Source organism: Sceloporus occidentalis, unplaced genomic scaffold (genome assembly GCF_023333645.1).
Source record: "Sceloporus occidentalis isolate IW3139 unplaced genomic scaffold, rSceOcc1.0.p SCAF_1, whole genome shotgun sequence".
Classification (NCBI taxonomy): Eukaryota; Metazoa; Chordata; class Lepidosauria; order Squamata; family Phrynosomatidae; genus Sceloporus; species Sceloporus occidentalis.
This window is the reverse complement of record NW_028316981.1, coordinates 305,752,844-305,774,321: the sequence shown is the minus strand read 5'-3', so window position 1 is coordinate 305,774,321 and position 21,478 is coordinate 305,752,844. Positions and strand designations below refer to the sequence as shown.

Below are 21,478 nucleotides of genomic sequence, written 5' to 3'. Positions count from 1 at the left end.
ATTCTGGAGTACTTTCCAAGGAATTTGGTTGCTTTTGCATTTGACTACTGTAGTGCGTTATATGTAGTGGTACCTCTCCAGACACTTCAGAATCTGGTTGTTGTTGTTGTTGTTGTGGTGGTGGTGTCCCTTTTAGTCATTTCTGACATGGTTCTATGATTCTATGATGACCCCCTAAGGCAAACCTATCACAGGATTTTCTGGGGCTGAGATTATGTGACTTGCTCAAGATCACCTAGTGGGTTTCCATGGCTGACTGAGGAATCAAACTCTGATCTCTAACACTCAAACCACTGCTCCACGCTGGCTCTTCAAATATGTAGTTAATCCAAAATGTAGGCTATAAACTGAGTCTGAGCATTAATTACTCTCTACCGCAGATGCTTCACAAAATGTGCCAGAGCCCAAGTTATCCATTTCCTCTTTTTCATCCTTTTACACACTGTTTCATTTGTATCACCTACTTAAAAATAAAAATAAAAATCAAGGGCTTCAAAGGAGACCAGACTAGATGCCAAAGTTCCAAGTATCAATATAAGCGCTAGAGACTCGGTTCCTTTCTAGGGACCTTATCACATGGGGAAAATCGGGGGTTTAAACAGCAATTATCCTGTGCAAAATGCGATATTGCAATTAAGATTTTCACACATATCACTATTAAACAGGCAATAAACAGCAACAAATCATTTTCAGGATTTCCCCATGAATGATTTTTTGCTGTTTATTGCCTAGTTATTGTTGTGTGAAAATCCTAATTGTGATATTGCATTTTGCATGAGATAATTGCTGTTTAAACCCACAATTTTGCTTGATTCCCCCAGAAACCCAAAGCCTTGGGTATCAGCTCTGCTTTTTATCTGACTGGTCTTGGCAGCAATGCTTTAACCTGTCTCTGCTGCTAAAAAGCTTAAGATTAATATTTTGTTAATGGTGAATTTACTTTGCCTTTAATCTAGCCTGATTACATTTTTTTTAAAAGTGACTGAAAGGTCTAATCATTGCCAAGTGGTACTTTCTCCCCACCTTAATGTTTAGACAGCATTCATTCCCCCCCCCCCCACACACACACACCATGCGACAATTTCATTAATTTTGTGCAAGAAAAAAGAAATCAAACCACAAAGCAAGTCACAGGACTTTTTCCTTCTCTGTGTTTCCATTTTCCTTTTCCTTCAGAACACTGTTGTGCAAATCACAACTTAATCAGGTCTCATGTGGGCCAGCAGTCTGAACAGAGCAATTTTGGTCTGCCCAGTGATTCTGAAACAGCACACAAAGGATGTGTCACACCATATTAGACTGCTGGTTCATCTAAATCTTCTCTCAACAAGGCGAAAGAGCCAGATGATACAACTAAGAGATAAAAAAAGAGACCGCCCAACATATAATTTATATGCAGTGAAGACTTAAATGATACATATTCTAAATGGGTTGGAGACCTAGGGAAAATTCCTTTACTATACTAGAATTGTTCCTTGAATTGTAAAGTAATGAATGCAATGTGTAGGGAACATCACTGCTCATTGTTTTGTAACTACAGAAGCTTTATATTCCTTTCGTTGTGGATAGTTTGATGAAACTGACTCCACAATTTCAATTACATTATCCAAAAATGGAATTAAAATGCAATCCTATAATGTTATGCCGGCTTCAACAGGACTGACAATCAGTAATGTGGATACCTGGTATCCACTGAGGTTTGCTTCCAGGACCATCCATGAATATCGAAATCCATGGATGCTCAAGTCCCATTAAATACAGTGGCATAGTAAAATAATAATAATAATAATAATAATAATAATAATAATAATAATATAGTTTATTTGTAACCCGCTTTTCCAAAATTTGATCAAAGCGGCAAACAGTTATGTATAAGAACATTTCAATAAAATCAATTAAAAACAGCATTAAAACCAGCATAATAATAATAACAACAACGAAAGGGCCAGATAGAAGGGGAAGTCGATATATACATTCCAGGGTCATCACTGAAAAGGGGTAAGAGGAAAAGATTTTTCACGGTGGGAAAGCTTGGGAGAAAAAATACGTCTTCAGATTCTTTTAAAAAGAGCTAAGGATGTGGTGGAGCGGAGCTCATCTGGGACACTATTCCAAGATCTAGGGGCCACGATAGAGAATGCCCTCTGTGAGGTCCTCGCATAGCGTGTCGCTGGGACCTCGAACAATTTCTTCCCTGTTGATCTGAGTGTGCGGGGCGGATTATATGGGGAGAGGCGGTCCTCCAAGTACCCTGGGCCCAAGCCATTTAGAGCTTTATAGGTCATTACCAACACCTTGTACTGAGCCCGGAAGCGAATAGGCAGCCAATGAAGATCTTTCAAGATGGGTGTTATATGGTCAGACCTGGAACAACCGGCGACCAGTCTCGCTGCCATATTCTGCACTAACTGTAGCTTCCGGGTTTGGTACAAGGGTTGCCCCATGTAGAGCGCATTGCAGAAATCCAATTGAGAGCATGTACTACAGTTTCAAGGTCTCTCCGGTCCAGGTAGGGATGCAGCTGGCGTATCAGCCAAAGTTGGTAACAAGCGCTCCTGACCGTCGCATCCACCTGAGATGTTAGCTGGAGCAACGAGTCCAGGAGCACTCCCAAGCTGCGAACCGAGTCCTTCAAGGGGAGCGTGACCCCGTTCAGGACCAGGTGACAGATCTCACCGCCCAGACCTGAGGAACCTATCGCCAGTACTTCCGTTTTCTCTGGATTCACACTGAATTTGTTTTCCCTCATCCAGCCCATTACCGACTCCAAGCAGGCATTTAGAGGAGAGATGCCATCCCTAGTTACTGCATCAGTTGGGGACACAGAGAAATATATTTGGGTGTCATCAGCATACTGATAACACCGCGCCCCGTGTCTCCGGATGATCTCTCCCAACGGTTTCATGTAAATGTTAAATAGCATGGGAGACAGAATGGCTCCTTGAGGGACACCAGATGTCAGTTCTCTCTTATCGGAGCAGACGTCCCCCAGCTGCACCATCTGGAATCTACCCGAGAGGTAGGAGCGGAACCACTGGAGCGCAGTGCCCCCGATACCCAACTCCCTCAGGCGTTCCAGAAGGATACCATGGTCAATGGTATCGAAAGCCGCTGAGATGTCCAAAAGCACTAACAGGGACACGCTTCCCCTGTCCATGCCCAGACGGAGATCATCAACTAAGGTGACCATGGCAGTCTCAACTCCATAACCCGCCCGGAAGCCGGTTTGAAATGAGTCCAGAAAATCCGTTTCATCCAAGATCAATTGAAGCTGGAAGGCGACCGCTCTCTCAATCACCTTCCCCAAAAATGGCAGCAGTGATACAGGCCGATAGTTGTTGTAAGTCAGGGGGTCTAGAGAGGGTTTTTTTTAGCAGTGGTTTAACCACTGCTAATTTTAATGTTATCATTTGATGAAGTAAATGTGTTCTAGGACATAACAATCAGCCCTCTGTATCCACAGATTCTTTATCCACAGATTCAAGCATCCATGGCTTTAAAATATTCACCAAAAATATCTGTTCCCAAAACTTCCCTTGATTTTGCCACTTTATGTACGAGACACCATTTTACTGTGCCATTGTATTAATTGGGACTTGAATATCCACTGATTTTGGCATCCACGGGGGGTCCTGGAACCAAACCTCAGAGGATGTCAAGGGCCCACTCCTTTAATATATAATTTGGAATCAGGGAAGAAATAACAAAGAGAAAGCATAGGGATAGGTTCCTATATATCAAAAAAAAAAGAGGAATTCAACATAGAATCATAGAGTTGGAAGAGACCACAAGTGCCATCCAGTCCAACCCCCTGCCATGCAGGAACTCTCACTCAAAGCATCACCGACAGATGGCCATTCAGCCTCTGCTTAAAGACCTCCAAAGAAGGAGACTCCACTACACTCCGAGGGAGTCTGTTCCACTGTCGAACAGCCCTTACTGTCAGGAAGTTCTTCCTAATGTTGAGCTGGAATCTCTTTTCCTGTAGCTTGCATCCATTGGTCCGCCTCTTAAGCAGCAGAAAACAAGCTTGCTCCCTCCTCAATATGACATCCCTTCAAATATTTAAATAGGACTATCATACAGTAAAAAACTGAATGGCATTTTAATACAAAAACTTACTTAACTGCCATTCAACTTCTTTTTCATCTGTTTGTTAGCTTTTTCATCATTTTAGCATTTTTTTGTAAACCAACTTGAGTCCCATATTGGGAGAAAGGCAGTAAATAAATAAATATTTACACCCAAGCTCTGGTTCTAATTTTTGAGGGGTGTGTGTGTTCTTTTGAGGGTATCTTCACATATTGTTTAACCTTGAGCTAGTATTACACTGCAGGGTCTAAATACCCTAAAGGTGCTAGATCCCACCTGGTTTTGAAAGGTCAGCAGGGTCAGTCCTGGTAAGTAATTGGATGGGAGGCTGCCACCTATACCATGTACTGTAGGCTATATGTCAGAGGAGGGAACTGGAAAAACCATGTCTGTGTAATTGTTACCTAAGAAAACCTTATGAAATCAATGGGGTCATCATAAATCGGCAGGCAACTTGAAGGCACATGCACATATCCCCCTGTGTGTGCGCGCGCACACACACACACACACACAATATTAAACTAATTATAAGTTTAGGGCCAAAGAACAGTACCCAGAGCAACTGTGTCATTTTAAAAATGGATTGCAGGAGCTTAGCTGGCAGTTGGATTGAAAAGCACCAAGCAGGTGGCCTGTTCTAAAATGTAAGAAATTATATTTTAATATCAAAAGCTTTTGGGTGTAGTGCACTTAGAACATATGAGCTAGGAAACACTTATGGTATATAAAGCAATGTTATAATGAATGGAGGAGAAATTAGAATATACAGTTAAGTGGAGTTTAGAGAAAAGAGGGATGCATTTTTAATGGGTTAGGGAGTAGGAGATGTAATATAAGTCATTAGGTGTTATGAATTTTTGTTGTTGTTTATGTTCACGTTTATGTCAAAGTACACATATGAATGAATGTCTCTATTCTGAAAACTTTTACTAAGCATATTTAATTATAAAGCAATATTATTTATACACATATACACAAATATCTACACAAAGTGATCAGATTGCACATAGGGATGCCATATCCTGCCTGGGGGCGGGACTTTCCCGGTTTGGGGCGGGTCCGCACGGTCCCGCTCCGGTTTGGCCCCACCCCTGGGACACCTCCCCCTGCGACGGACACCAGGCAGGGAAAGGAGCCTCGCATGAGCGAGGCCCGTTCCCTGCTTGGCCTCCTCTGCCGAGGGAGGCGGCCTGGCTCTGCTCCCTCTTTCCAGGCCTCTGTGAAGGCCAAGTCTCCACAGAGGCCGGGAAAGGGAGGGGGATCGCCGCGATCGCTCTCCTCCTTCTTTCCTGGCCTCTGTGAAGGCCAAGCCTCCACAGAGGCCGGGAAAGGGAGGGGGCCGCCCGCAATCACCGCGATCGCGGGCGCTCTCCTCCCTCTTTCCAGGCCTCTGTGAAGGCCAAGCCTCCACAGAGGCCAGGAAAGGGAGCGGATTCCTTCTCCGCTTGGGCTCCGTGAACGGAGCCCAAGCGCAGAAGGAATCCTCCCCTCAGTGAGGCTCTTTTTCAAATGTAGCCCCCCCCCCAAATGTCCTACATTTGAAAATTTTGTCCTACATTTGCCCCGGTTTGGAGGTCCTGACTAATGGCAACCCTAATTGCACATCAGGTGTATTCCCTGAAGAGCTATGAGTCTGTACAATGACACAGTCATTTATGTATGAAGAACTGTGTTTTGCATGGAGACAGGCCACAGTTTAGTGGCAGTGCATCTGTTTTGCGAGCAGAAAGTCCCAGGCTCAGTCCCTGGCATCATCAGTTACAATGATCAAGGTCCAAACCACTTTATGCTGAGACCCTGGATTACCAGGGACCCTTTCACACTACACAATTATGTCACTATAATTCCATTTTAACTGCCATATCTGTATACTAAGGAATTCTAGGTCTTGTAGTTTGTTGAAGCACTAGAGCTCTCCAGCTGAGAATTCTAAATTGCTAGGGTTAATGGCAGTCACATTGACTCCAGCATATGGTAACCCTATGAATGAGAGACCTCCAAGATCCCTGGTCATCAACTGCTCTGCGTAGGCCTTGCAAACACAGTTCTGTGGCTTCATGAATAAATCATTACACTTGTACTGCAATCTTCCTCTTTTCCTCTTGACTGCCACTTTACTAAGCATTGTCATCTTTTCCAATGAGTCACACCATCAGATGATATATCTAAACTTGAACAATGTCAGTTTAGTCATCTTGGCTTCTACTGAGAGTTCAGGCCTGATTTGCTCTAAAATGCCAATCATTTGTCTTCTTAGCAGTCCTAGCATATGCAGAACTCTCCTCAACCACCATATTTCAATTGCATTGATTTCCCCCCCTTGTAACCTTTATCCAGGAAATGTACTCAGGGAGAGCCATGTCAACCATACAGCAAAATATAACAAAATACAAAATCCACAAAATAGCAGTACCTATATAGAGCCAACCAAAAATGCACAAAATACATCATGCAAGCTTTTGAAGCTTCACTGGCTTCAACAGGGGAAGATGCTAAAAACCATACAGGAAAAGAAAAGTGACAATATTACAGTCGCATGCCTACATTTGGTCTCAGATATTATTTCTATTGTCAGATAAGATGGTCTAAAATGGGATATCAATGCAGGCAGAGGCTATTCCCTTTCTTGGCTATATAGGGACAACAAAAGACAGGTAATAAAATCATAAGAGGCAGGATGTTGTAATGATTTGAGTGCTGGACTTTGTTTGGAGAGCACAGTTTGAATCCTGGCACAGCCATGTAAACCTACTGGGTGACCTTGGGCAAGTCACATGCTCTCAGCTCAAGAAAACCCCATGATAAGTTCATTTTAGGGTCACTGTAAGTCAGAAACAACTTGAAGGCACACAGCAGCAGCAGCAGCAGCAGCAGCAACAACAATAACATTGCAACTCATTAGGAACAGAAAAGTAACTTCTCTTGTAATCCAGGCTGCCTCTGTCCTGTGTGAAGCTGACTTCCCTTTCTTGGCCAGAGAAAAATGAAATTTCTCAAGATGTCCTTGTATACCATTACAGCTGGAAAAATGTTTAGGTTCTGTATAGGTAAAACTTGCCACATATATTCCAAATGAAAGAGTATTACCTTTAGTAAAGGTAAGAATCTCAGTCACAGTCCATTAGCTCTCTCTTATTAAAAATTTCTCCTGTTGTGGCAATATTTGGTATTTTTAAATTCAGGAAACATATTCAATGCCCAGCTTCCACAATCATATGGAGAAACTAGAAATGCTAAGGCAGGGATGATTCTGAATTTATAAATTTAAAGAACCAGGGTGTTTCTGTGTGGAAAGCAGGTGTCCTTCCCCTGAACTGTAGCCCTGCCCACAATATTGTCTGTAAAATGACCTTCAGGCTATGTGTATAAGGTGCATATGAAACGTAAATGAATTTCATGTTTAGACTTGAGTCCCATCTCTAAGATCTCTCACTATGTATGTGCAACTATTCCAAAATCCCAAAATATCTGAAATCCAAAACACTTCTGGTCCCAAGCATTTCAGATAAAGGAGACTCAATCTATATTACACCCAGCCTTGGTTTCCTTCTCTGTTTTCCCACTCTCTATTCTTTTTATTTACAGAACTATAGGCAAGAGAAGTTATTGGCCCAAATAGAAGGGCTTCATCATATCTGCCAATCATGGAACCAATGTTTATTTGTCTATGTAATTTATATTCTGTCTTTCTTCCTCCATGTGTACTCAAAGCAACTCTACTCAAGGAAGATGGAGGCATTTAACAGATATCAGTGAACACTCCCAACACTGCAGGGCAAGTCAGAATAAACACAAGACAACACTCCTGTCCTCTGAGAGCATTCAAAATATACCTAACTAACATCTTATGCATGTAAGTGAGCTTCAATGGCAGGGCTTTCTGGGTTGTTGTTTGTTTAAATCCAAATGATGAAGCAACTGGGCAGGATGTGCATAACCCCTTCCTCCCATGCATCTTTTACATTCAACATTCTCCTGCAAGCAGTTTTATCTGTCACAACAATCCCAACATGAGATACTGGAGGCAAACTAATCTTTTGAATTCTGCAAATGGAGAGGAGGGAAAAATGTCCCAGGTGAAACTGTGCCGAGAGAACCAGAAAATGGAACCATGGACAGCACCAAGTGGAGCTGGGAAAAATCCAGGTGGAATATGAAGTTGATCTGAAGACAGTTCAGAAGAAAAGAAGAAGATGCCAGGGGGTTTAGATAAGCTGGGAAACAACTTGAAGGCACACACCAGGTGCACACATGTCATTAAAGCAGCTATTAGTGCTTAAAAGTTTTGCACTTTATTCTTTGCCACTGGCTCCAATACAGCTGAGGACCAGGGATGTGAGATGGAAAAATTTCCAGTGTTGACTATGTGTATGTGCCTACAGTTGTCTGGGCTGTTGTAAAGCAATTGATCATGTTACATGGTCTAAATATAGGATATAAAGTTCTGGTTATTCTAAGGAGAGGAGCACATGGTTATTCTCACACTCAGGAGGAACAGACTAACAAACTGATGTACTGTTAAGCTTCTTTCTATTTCACAAAATCTCTTGCTTCTCAGTCACAAGCCCAAGTAGTCAAGACAAAATTTGATCAGTTGTTGCCCGTACCCACTGACTCACATTCATCCTTTAGTGAAATAATACGTTACACAAGTTGAACTGAATCAGTTTTTCCCAACTTGAAATGAAAATGGTAAGTAATGCAGAGAGGGAGGGAAGGAAGCTGAAGGTGCTAGTTATGTGTCGACAAAAGAAAGTTAAACTGTTGATATAAAATATCACCTTTAGGTAAGTGATTTTTAAAAAACTGTTTTTCAAGTGTAGTCATTTTTGCTAACTATAACTAAAATAGGTTTTTCTCTTTACCTTTTTACAAATATTCCAAGAAAATAATTTCCGCATAAAGCTTTCAATGTGTCAGAATATAATATTTCAACCAAACATGCTAAATCAGATAGTATTATTTAGGACAGTGCATTATTTTGGAAATTGTTCCAGTTCTACTTTTTCCAGAAAACCCACATCCCTGCTTTTTTTTTTTTTTTTTTTTTGGGGGGGGGGGCTTCTACTGTGCCAAAGGGTCAGAGGTGGAGTCTGAGGAAGGGGGCAGAACAACCTCCTCTGTAGGATGAAATAACACCAGGGTTTTTCCTCTCACATAAGTCTTTTGCAGAGTGGATTCTTTCAAAGTGTTGCAATGTTACCTTTTTGGACTTTACCTCCCGGCATGGAAAATGTAGTCCCTCAAAATTCACTTTTATGAACTTTGGTTGCTCTGGGGTTTGTTATGGAGATGATTCCTTTACCTAGCCTTTCTCATACTAGGCCTAGACAAAGGGATCTTGTAGCACCTTTGAGACTAACGGTGCGAAAGAAATTGTAGCATAAATTTTCATAGACTTGGTCTACTTCCTCAGATGCATAGAGTGAAGTCTTTCCCAGAAACTGCAAAACTTGTGAGTAATTCTATGACTATGCATATCTATGGCTATTCATATAGTCTGATTATAAATATCTGCCTTGGGCAACACTTCACACTATGCATCTGAAGAAGTAGGTAAAGAGATCTTGTAGCACCTTTGATACTAACTGAAAGAAAGAAGTTGGCAGCAAGAGCTTTTGGAGACTTAAGCTTACTTGCCCATGGTGACCTCAGATGCATCTGAGAAAGTAGACTTAAGTCTAGGAAAGATCATGCTGTCAATGTCTTTCTTTCAGTTAGTCTCAAAGGTCTCAAAGATCTCTTTACCTACTGATTTTACAAACTAACACAACTATATCTTTGAATTTTACCAAGTCTACAAAAGCTCATGCTGCAACTTATTTCACACAGTTAGTCTCAAAGATGCTACAAAATCCCTTTGCCTACTGATATTCCAAACTAACATGGCCATGTCTCTGTGTCTATGGACACTTATCCTGGTCAGAGGGGATCTGACATTTGGGTCTTGGGGACAATGATAGGAAGAGGGGGACAGAGAAGTGGAATAAGTTAAAAGGAAAGTACTTCTTTGCTTCTAATTCCTTCTACTTTTCAGGGTGGTGGTGTCAAAGGCAATGGCTACAGGGTTCTCCTACATCTAGTTGCATTTAAGCAGTACTCATCTCATGCAAGAAAGTGGTTGGAGTGTTGGAGTAGGACTCCAGAAGGTTCTGGTAAAAACTAAAAAAATAACAACAACACCCTGGAGCAAAAACACAATGTAATATCTAAAAGGGTAAAATTACCCCACTGGAAGATCTAAAATGCTAAGGGTGAATAAAATATCCAAACTACTTGGCAATTATAGACAATATTATTTATAAAACAAAAGGCCAGACGCGTTTCGACCTATGTCTTCTTCAGTGGCCTGTCAAAATATAAAAAGTATAATAGCACCTTAGCAAACAATGTGACCCTGCAGCTTTTGAATTCAGCAAAGTCACATTGTTTGCTAAGGTGCTATTATACTTTTTATATTTTGACAGGCCACTGAAGAAGACGTAGGTCAAAACGCGTCTGGCCTTTTGTTTTATAAATAATATTGTCTATAATTGCCAAGTATTTTGGATATTTTATTCACCCTTAGCATTTTAGATCTTCCAGTGGGGTAATTTTACCCTTTGAGATATTACATTGTTTTGTTTTTGTTTTTTGCTCCAGGGTGTTGTTATTCTTTTTTAGTTTTTACCAGAACCCTTTGGTTCTTGTGTTTGGTTATATCTTGGGGTTTTTTTGGTTACAGGGACTTTGTTTTGTTTTGTAGGACTCCAGAAGACCAGGGTTCCAATCCTGACTTAGCCATGGAAACCCAGGTGAGCTTAGTCAAGCAACACACTCTCAGCCTAAGGGGAAGGGAATAGCAAACATCTTCTGAATAATTAACCCGACCAAGAAAACCCCAGGTTCACCATAATTCAGAATGGTCTTGAAGGCACATAACAATGTCTCAGGCTAACTACAGATATTTCTTTCATAGCTGGCACATATTGAGATGTTTCTCTCACCACTTTGTTTAAAGGGCTGGAAACAATATACAAATCTGCAAAAATGGATCGCTAGAGAGGAAAAACTGTAAGCAAGCATTTGCCATAAGTAGCACAGCTTTTTTTAAATATTCCCCAGAGCTATCACTTATCTCTAGCTCTAGTATACCGACAGAAGAATCAGGGTTTTAGCTCTTTGCTAAGGTATGCCCTATGATTTTTGCATCCTTATCATATTTTTCTGTATTGACATAAGATGCAGTCCTTTTCTGGATTAATGGTTCCAACCAGGGAGTTGAAAAAGATCCTAACTGTGCAGGTTTGGTCCTATTCTTAAATTTCCTTGAAAGATTTAAAAACTGCTGCAGAGATTCTCATTTCTCAAGGGTCTCTGGTCAAGTCAGCTTGTCAGCAACATCTGACTGTTTCCTGGGACAATTTCTGAACAGGAGTAGGCAGATGAAGCTCCCAATTAAACCCTGAGAACAGCCCCTGCTCACAGCAGCCCTGAACTTGGCTCAAGCACTGTTGTCATAATGATAAAGTCATACCAGAAGTAACAGTAATAAAAAGTAATAAGAACAAGGAGGGAGGTGCACTAAATGTTTTTGTTTCCAGACGGCAAGAGAAATAAAGTGCCTATTTAAAATTTCCTAGTACCGAGTTCCTGGAATCTGCCGATGCACCATCATCTCCTGCTACTAATCGAGAATGCTTAAAAGGAGAGAAAAATGGTCTTTCTGAATACTGAAGGTGAACGTAAGTTCAGATACCGCCACAGACTGTGGAGATTGGGGCTAAGTTTTGCAACTACACACCCTAAAACCACACGAATCCAAATTCTACAACTAGAACTGACACATGAAAATTTTGAACTTTTAGATGAAAGCTGCTGGACTTGCATAAATGTATGAGGTTGATGTTGCTGATCTCATCTTCGTCACCACCATTTTTCAAGTCCAAGATTCGAGGCACATTACAAAGATTAAAAAACAGATGCAGCTAAAAAAATTGCCCTACACAAAAGTAAAACGGGCCCAATCCAAAATGTATTGCTGTTATTATGTGCCTTCAAGTAGTTTCCAACTTATGGTGACCCTATCATGGGGCAACCTTATCATGGGGTTTTCTTGGCAAGGTTTGTTCAGAGCAGGTTTGCTATTGCCTTCCCCTGAAGCTGAGAGAGTGTGATTTGGCCAAGATCACCCAGAAGGTTTCATGGCAGAGCTGGGAATTGAACCCTGGTCTCCAAAGTCATAGTCCAGCACTCAAAGCACTATGCCATTTACCTCACACAAAAGTAAAAATCTTCCTTTGGACTTCTTCCTCATTTTCCCCTGCCACACTCTGCAAAACAAGACTGTCCTTGAACCATTTTATGTGGATAAGAGGTTATTATTGTTGTTCCACCATTTTCCCTGCACCGACTCCAGGAGGCTTACAGAGGTTAAAACACGTAACAACATTCAAAAGCATTATCATACAAAAATTAAAAATTAAACTAGCGATAGAGTTAAAAACAGTTAAAAGCATGGGCCTTAAAAAGAAAACAAATACACTATACAGTACATTATGAAAGGCCTTTTCCTCCTAAAAAGGCTGCCAAAACAAAAAAAGGCCTTCACCTGCTTACACCAAACCAAAGAGGGCACAAGGCAAGCCATTCTAGAGAAGGAGTTCTAGACCTTGGGAGCAGCCACCAAGAAGATTTGCTGCCACATTCCCATCTTGGGCTGGTTCATATGGAGGAATACAGTCTCTCAAATAACCTGAACCTAAGCAATATAGCACTATATAGGTCACAACTAGCATTGTGCCCAGAAATAGACCTGCAACCAGTGGAACTGTGCATCCAGCCCTGATTAACAATATGGCTGCAGCTGCCTTAGAACAGTTGAAGTTTCTGAAAACCTTCCAAAAAGCAACATCACCTACAGCATGTTATATGGTTACATAAAATGCTTTTATGATATTTATTTATTTATTTATTTATTTATTTATTTATTTTTAGGATCCTGCAAGTCTGAAACTAACATTGTAACTGTTATATCGCATTCTACTTCAAGGCTCTTCAGAATTTTACCTTGGCCCAGAGGGAATCAGAGGCAACTCAGATAACCTCATTTTTTTAAAGATCCCACCTTCCACAACTTTACTATAGTAGACCCTTGACATCTGCTGGGGTTTGGTTCCAGACTCCCCTGTGGATATCAAAATCCCTGGATGCTCATGTTCCAGTAAATAAAATGGAGTAATGAAATAGTGTCCCTTAAATAAAATAACAAAATCAAAGTTTAACAAAATAAAGCTGTAGATGGCTGAATTCATGGATAAAGAATCCATGGATATGGAGGACCAACTGTTGGACTAAATTTACCAGTAATCTAAGAGAGTTAATGTGGTGTAGTGGTTTGAATTACACCAGGGTTCGATTGCCCTGGTGGCGCAGTGGTTAAATGCCTGTACTGCAGCCACACTCAAAACCACAAGGTTGCGAGTTCAAGACCAGCAAAAGGGCCCAAGCTCGACTCAGGCTTGCATCCTTCCGAGGTCGCTAAAATGAGTACCCAGACTGTTGGGGGCAAATTAGCTTACTTGCTGTTCACCGCTATGATCTTTGGAATAGCGGTATATAAAGAAAACAAATTAAATTAATTAATTAATTTCCCATTCAGCCAGGGAAACCCATTGGATGACTTTGGGCAAGACACACACTCTCATCATCAAAGAAAGGCAAAGGCAAACCCTCTCTGAGCAAATCTTGCCAAGAAAACCACATGATTTCCCCCCCATAAAGTATGCATTCAGAGCAATTATATGATATTGTATCTGTGTATTCCTTTCTACAGATGGATACTTTCCAGTTCTGGGTTGGTCTGCCAGGTTAGTCCCTAGTCCCAGATCATGAAGTTCCCATTTCAAGTCCTGTAGCTTTGTGCATGTATGTGCACACACATATTAACATATATGTATCTCAGAGGGAAAGCTTGAAATTCCCTGAATTTCCATATGGCCACCTGAAAAATTAACTTTTCCAAGTTCTGACAACACAACTTTTCAAAATTCTGACAACAGAGAGCAGCCATACAAAGGAGGCAGAACTCCAAGAACACAAAAACAAGATAGAAACCATAAAGTATGCATAGGCTACAAAGGAAGCAGTCAGGCTATTAGTCTATCTAGCTCAGTTCTGTTTACTCTGACTGGACAAAGATCTTAAGGGTTTCAGACAATGGTCCTTCCCAGCCCTACTACAGTTGTTGGGGATTTGAATCTTGGACCTTCAACATGTAAAACATCTGCTTTACCACAGAGCAAAAGCCTTCCTTTAAGTAAATCATCATTAGATCACTTGCCTCTTTCTAACTACTCTCATGATAAGTTTTCAAGGATAAGCACAATGGCCTGCAGGACAACAATGTAAGTGCATCTTCATATTTTCTCCCTGTAGAACCATGAAAACTAAGACATTGATTTTTTTTTTTAAAGGAAAAGAAAGGAAGAAAAGAAAGACAGACATTCAGACAGAAAGACGCATAAATAAATCTTGGGATTCTGTACAAGTTACTGAATTCTGCATTCAGCCTCAAGCTGCTTACCTCATGACACAATGCAAATCATTAAGATTTCTTGAATCCTGGTCACCTTGTCAGCAGAATTCAGATCTATTTTTCCTATAGCTTGTGTCAGCATCAGCCTTGTCCAAGTCTATCTATAGAATAGGGAAAAAAGTCTTCTGCTTACCTGGCCATTTGCTTGTATGCTTCCTCCGCAACTGCAAAGATATGAGGGTCCATGTCTCCCATGTTTTGGCCACTGTAAGCATAGATGACATCTTGTCCATAGATTGGCAACTGTTCATAGGGATTAATGGCAACCAGGACAATACCTTCAAAAACATAAGAGTCAAAACCTGATATGTACTTAATTAAGAGACACAGAACTGATAACTTAGAACTGACATCCCCATCACCCCAAAATAATTCTCTCACATTGACAGCTGCTTTTTCTCCAGTTCCCCCCCCCCCCCCCCCCAATGTATGGCTATATTAAAATCACTTGTTACCAAATAAACTTTCTACAATTACATTCCAAGAAAGCCACACATGTCAGGGAGAAATGCACACTTTGAAGCTCTTTACTGTATCTGCTCAAAGTGCTGAAAATGCAAGTTGGTTTCAGTTTAAATGTAAGCAGGAGTGGACTGTTTCATCAACATGTGGTGGAAATCTTTCTTTTTAAGGTACTCCAGCTTCTTCCCTTATTATTTTCAGTGTTGTTTCAGAAACATAACAGGGATCAGTGCTTGTCCCTATTCCAAAATGTAAGAACCAACACAATAGAGAAATACAAAAGTTTAAAGGTTCAGACAAAATAAAAATCTCTCCACAACTGTTTTATTTATCTTCTCACAAAAGTCAGAGGAGTACTATGGAAGTGAATGGGACGCTGCCCATTCAGCACTCTGCTCATGAAAACAATGGTTCAAAGAATTAGAATTTCTAGCTTATCATTATGCAAAGGGCTCTTGAAGCACTTTTGAGACTAACCATGTGAAAGAAGTTGTAGCATAACCTTAAATAGACTTGGTCTACTTCCTCAGATGCTTATCATTATGAGCAAGCAGGGCCACCAGAACTTATCTTACATTTAATGCTGCTGCTGCTTCCTAACCCCTTAAACTCAAATATTGCAAGCGACAGTATACCACAACACTCACCACAGTATGTGTAGATGTGATTTGATTCCAAGAATCGGATTTTTAAGTTGTGCAAGACTGCAGGTTCATGGAGGTAACTTAAAGCTGTCAGGTCATTTTCTCCAACCAAAATGTCTGGGTTACGCAAGAAGGGAAGCTTATTGGCTTTAGGATCAATAGGATATTCCTGGATCTGAAATGACAAAGAAAATGCATGGTCAAAAATTGCTGCACATATAGATGGAATTATTTCCCTGCTTCGACAAGTCAATGAAGTGGAATAATAGCACTGTACTGTAACTGTGTAGTGTGAAAAGGCCCACAGTTATGGTACTAGGACACAAAATGGCAAATGAAGCCAATGAGCAGGTGAGCTCATAAACTGGAGATTTAAAACAAAATAGCTGCATGTCTTGGCTGCAAGAGATTTAATCTTTGTTATTTTGAACTGGATTATAATAAATTATTGATTATAGAATCATATAATCATAGAGTTGGAAGAGCCCACAAAGCCACCCAGTCCAAACCCTGCCGTGCAGGAATACAAAGTCAAAGCACTCCCGAAAAACATCCAAAGAAAGAATCTCCATCATTTTCCAAGGCAGTGTATTCCACTATCAAACAGCTCTTACTGTCAGGAGGTTCTTCCTAATGCTGAAGTGGAATCTCTTTTCCTGCAGTTTGAATCCATTGCTCTGGGGTCTGGTCTCTGGAGCAGCAGAAAACAAGTTTGCTCCATCCTCAATACAATACCCCTTCAAATATTCAGACATGGCTATTATGTCACCCCTTAACCTTCTTTTCTCCAGACTAAACATACCCAGCTCCCTAAGCTGTTCTTCATAGGACATGGTTTCTAGATCTTTCACCATTTTGGTAACTCTCCTCTATTGTCAAAGATAAAAATGGTTCTTCTGTTTTCCACAGATCATTACTGATTTAAAATTCAGCTAGAGCCCCAGTACACTGAAAGTAAGGTTTACTTATTTATTGGCCATCGATAGCACATCAGGAAAAAGCCACAAGTGCTTGCTACCTCCCACATTACTTTCTCATTTTCAAATTACTGCTAGCTTCCATTTTCTGGACTATCCATCTCTGCATTTGCACAAGGATCACTACTGACTCTGTTTACCTTTAAACCACAGTTGCAATGCCATTTAAAAACCACAGTTAGAGACTGTGGTTTAGCACCAATCATGTCCTGCCTCAGAATGGGCACAGACGAAATATGACATGTAGGTCACAAGCATAGAGCTGGCATCTTGTTAGCATAATGTAGCAAGAATCAAAGCCATCAAAAGATATATGACAATTCTAGATTTTATCTTGCCTTCTCTAAAGGAAGGGTAAAATTGATAAGCCCTGGCAAGGGAGGAAAACTCACTAGATTTGACAGTTACATAGGAGAAGATGAATTATGCTATTCAAAACTCAAAATAAATAAATTATTTTATAAAGAGGCATTGCTCACAGGTACATTCATGATTTCCAGACAACAAAATCAGCCTGAGATTCTATGTTTCTCCAATTAAACTACCTCAAAACTACTTCTGTGATCTTCTTGCGATCGTTGTTGATCCTGCTGTGTGCTTTCAAGTGACTTCCTATTTATGGTAATCCTAAGACACCTATCACATGGTTTTCTTGGCCTTCCTATGAGGCTGAGAGAGTGTGACATGCCTAAGGTTACACAATGGATTTCCATGACTGAGTGAGGATTTGAACTCTGGCCACCAGAGTCATAGTTCAACACTCAAACCACTCCACCATCCTGACTGTCTTACAATCATCATCATCATCCCACTTTTTTCTCAAAATTGGTACCCAAAGTGGCTTATAATTTAAAAGAACAGTATAATTAAAAACATATAAATAATAATAATAATAATAAAAAGTTTTATTTATGTTTTCCCACCTCTCCCAGTGGATCGAAGCGGGATATAAAATTAAACTATTACAATATTAAAACAGATTATTTGTTAAAAATACAATTAAAAAAGATAAAAGCACATTAAAACCATACACTTTAAAATAGCACAACACCTGCAGGTATTTAGAAAGAATAATACAGTATGTTGTGACAGCTAGTGTGATATAGCAGCTGGATTGTCAGACTAGAACTCTAGGAGACCAGGGTTCAAAAACTGCTCATCCATGGAAACATACTAGGTGAGCTTGAGCATGTCACATACTCAGCCTCACAGGATGTTAATGGCAAATCCTTGCTAAAAAGGTTTTGCATTGATTCCTTAAGCAAAAAACCCATGCTAAACCATTTCTGGCTATTGGTCTGGTTACACCTACACCAATTTATTTCTCATTGAATGAGGAGTGTTGGCTAATGATCTCACAAAGGAAAAACCTATCAATATTTTTTAATCCTCTTTAATCTGAATTTGAGTGAAAAATTTCTTGCTCTAGTTTTTGAGCACGAAGAGGTGGGGAACTCATTTAAACAAACAAACAAAACCTAATAATTAGAAGAACTCAAGTAGACTAATACTGTGTTGGAGATTATGGTTATACATTATGTATTTATAAATGCACTCAGCATAACTCCCTTGTTGCAACAGCTTCTCGGCTGCTGGTCAGTCTCCAAGGACAATTCAAAGTGCTGGTTTTGACCTATAGAAGCTCTATATGGCTTGGGTCTACCATATATCCCTTTATGAGCCCATCAGAGTGCTAACATCATATGGAGAGGCCCTTCTCTCTCTCCCACCACCTTCTCAGGATGGTTTAGTGGGAACAAGAGAGAGGGCCTTCTCGGTAGCTACTCCAGACTCTGAAAATCCCTTCCTAAAGAGGCTACAAGGCTTTTCAAACTGATGAAGGCTTAGCTATTATAAACATTGTACAATTCATAGGCCAAAGTTTGTATGGTTTTTAATAAATTTTAATATTTTAATGTGTAATGTTTTAACTTTATAAATTGTTTAATTTTTTTTTAAAAAAAACTTAATATTTATGCTTTTAATGCTTTTGTGTTATTTTTAGTTCATACTGTTTTAAATTTGTCTGCCTTGAGTCCCTATGTTGAGAGGAAGGTGAGATATACATTTTAAAATTGTTGTTATTCCAGCAAGAAGGGAACTAACTTTGACACATATATTATAGAATTTGTCAATCAACCCATCTGAAAGGCTTCCAAGTTGGCAAAGGCTGGTATCTTCCGTGCTTTAAATTCTCTCTTGCACTAACAGAGGGCAGTCTATAAAACTATGCATCTTCTTAGAACTGTCATCTTAACTACTGGCAATAAATTTCATACCTAAAGGTATGAATGTTTACAGTAGGAAGGGGTGATTTCTACTGCCAATGGGATTTTCTTTTTAAAAGCTGATTTCGGTAATCCAGATCAACATTACAACAAAAGCATAAGCGGGAGAATGACAAAAAAAGGCATCCACTCCTTCCACAAATGTTCTCTCTATAAACTGTTTTGCCTCCCTAGGTTCAATCTCCACTTTCACTGCTTGTGAATAGAGCAATGAAACGGTCTATTAATGGAAAACAGTGGACAAAGCTCCTCTCCTATCACGTTATGTGGTGGGTTCCCATAAGCAAAAATGAGCAACTTGTGGTCTATGTTCTAATGTCAAAGTCTCTGCAAACTATCAGTTCAGATATAAAGAGACAGCAGTTCTCCTCTCCACCCAAACACATGTGCCCTGGAAGGGGCCTGGAGAAAGAGTGAAAAGAAGGGTTATAACCTGTCCCAGTTGGATTGTAGACTTCAACAGAGAAAAGGTACCCCACCCACTAGGAGAATGCAATGTTCTTCTCGGATCCTGCTTTAAAAGAATATTGATACACAGAAATTCACCGGACACTGCACACAAGCCATTTTCGCTTGTCTTGGAAAGCAGAAAAACTGATCCTAATCATTTCAATTTAAAACCACAATATGGCAATGAGAAGATGGCAGCACATTTTTTGAAGCTGAATCTTCAGCTGTAAAATCCTAAAAACTTGTCTGTTGTTGTTGCTGTTGCTGCTGTTGTTGTCGTCGTGTGCCTTCAAGTGGTTTGTAACTTAAAGCAACCCTAAGGCTAACCTATCATGGGGTTTTCTAGGGCTCAGAGTATGTGACTTGCCCATGGTCATCCAGTTACTTTTCATGGCCAAGCAAGGATCGATCCCTGATCTCCAGAGTCATAGGGCTTGTACACTTGGGCCAAAAGGCCCGTGTTCCCTCTGGCCTTGTGTTGTCTTGTATGGACAATGCAGACCAATAGCCCAGGCCAGGATCGACCAGTCTGGACACCAATCTGGCAGTCCCAGACTGATCCTGACCCAAAGGGGCATTAGCAGAGAGCAAAAAGACCAGTTGTTTGCCATGGAAATTCTCAAAAACTCTGTGGAGAGAGCTGGTGCACCACACAGCCCCTTAACACTGCTTACCTGCTGCCACCCTTACGTCTTCCCTGAAGGGCTGTGACAGTGGATGTAAACACACACTTCATCCCCATGCCTAGGTCGGAACCAGGGGCAGGATAACATGAGTTAATAACACTTATGGGAATTCCTTCTAGATCTACTTCAGGACAAAAACATTTGTCCTTGCTATATCAAGTGGACTCAGCAGGAGATGGGCATCTTTAAACTTGTGAATTGAAAAACTGTCTCCAAACTATGAGGAAAACACCAAAACAAACCTGACATGAATTGCTCAGACTAGTAGTCCAATGTTGAAACCACTACATCATGCTGGCTCACAATATTTGTCTACTTAACAACAAAACTGAGAAATTTATCTAGGATTTGTGCTGCTGAAAATTAAACTTTCAAAAGAAATATGCTGTGGTCGTTTTTAGTGTCATGGTCTTATTTAAAATTTAAATGAATACAATGAGTAGTCCTACCACCTAGAAATTAAAGTGTGCATTTTTATGAGCTAACTGTTTGTTTGTTTGTTTTAAAAAAAATGGAAACTGAAAAATCCCAGTGTCTAATTCTGATTTGAGTAAAATATCCTATTCTGTACCTGTATTGCAACACTGGAGAAACACTTAGACACATCTCAGACAAAGGCCCTGCTTTGTTTTTTAAAAATACAATAGGACTGATCTGTTATCAAAACTGGCAAAAGAAAAAGAATGTCAAACTCAATCTGTATAACAATGTTCCCTCTCCTACTTACATGGAGTTTCGCACTTTGTTTTGTTTTTTTAAAAAAACTATCCATATCTAGGAATTAAACTATGGGTATATCTAGACTGATTTTTGTTTCTTCTGCATCTAGAGCTGTGTCAGCAGCTGTGCCCTCTCCTTCCCCTCTGCCACCTCCATTGAAAATCCTTTGGGAACAGCAGAAGTCACAACCCCAGCATCTTCCCTATGGCTATTGATATGTGCTGCTGAAACCAGCCAGCCACAAGGGACTCAATTAGCACCAGCTGAGATCTACCCAGCAGGTCGCAAGCACCACCTTGTTTCAGAAAAGATCACATGAGATTTTATTTATTTTTTTAACCAAAGCATGAACCCTGGGCTCTTTGATCACCCGGGGAAACTTTGGTATGGTTCATTTGCAAAGCAAAGTAACACATGTGAGGTCATTACATAGAAAAGGAAACACTCTCCTGCTGATGCGCTTTGCTAGCAGAAGGTAAACAGGCAGCTTTGGCAACATTATTCTGTACAACGTTGTGCAAATTTATAGTGTTTATAAATAAACTTTAATAATAATAATGATAATAATAACAAGGTGGCAAGA

General features: G+C 40.3%; 1 protein-coding gene across 2 annotated transcripts in view; it reads right to left on the bottom strand.

The window, feature by feature from the left end:
* MYO5B (myosin VB) overlaps positions 1-21,478 on the bottom strand; it is a 374,368-nt gene that overhangs the window by 232,869 nt on the left and 120,021 nt on the right. For both annotated transcript variants that reach the window (XM_089497439.1, XM_089497447.1), the window contains exons 3-4: positions 15,778-15,949; positions 14,802-14,946 (exon numbers count right to left, since the gene is read on the bottom strand). In XM_089497439.1, coding sequence (XP_089353565.1) covers positions 14,802-14,946; positions 15,778-15,949 — 317 coding nt within the window. The remainder of the gene's footprint in view (positions 1-14,801; positions 14,947-15,777; positions 15,950-21,478) is intronic.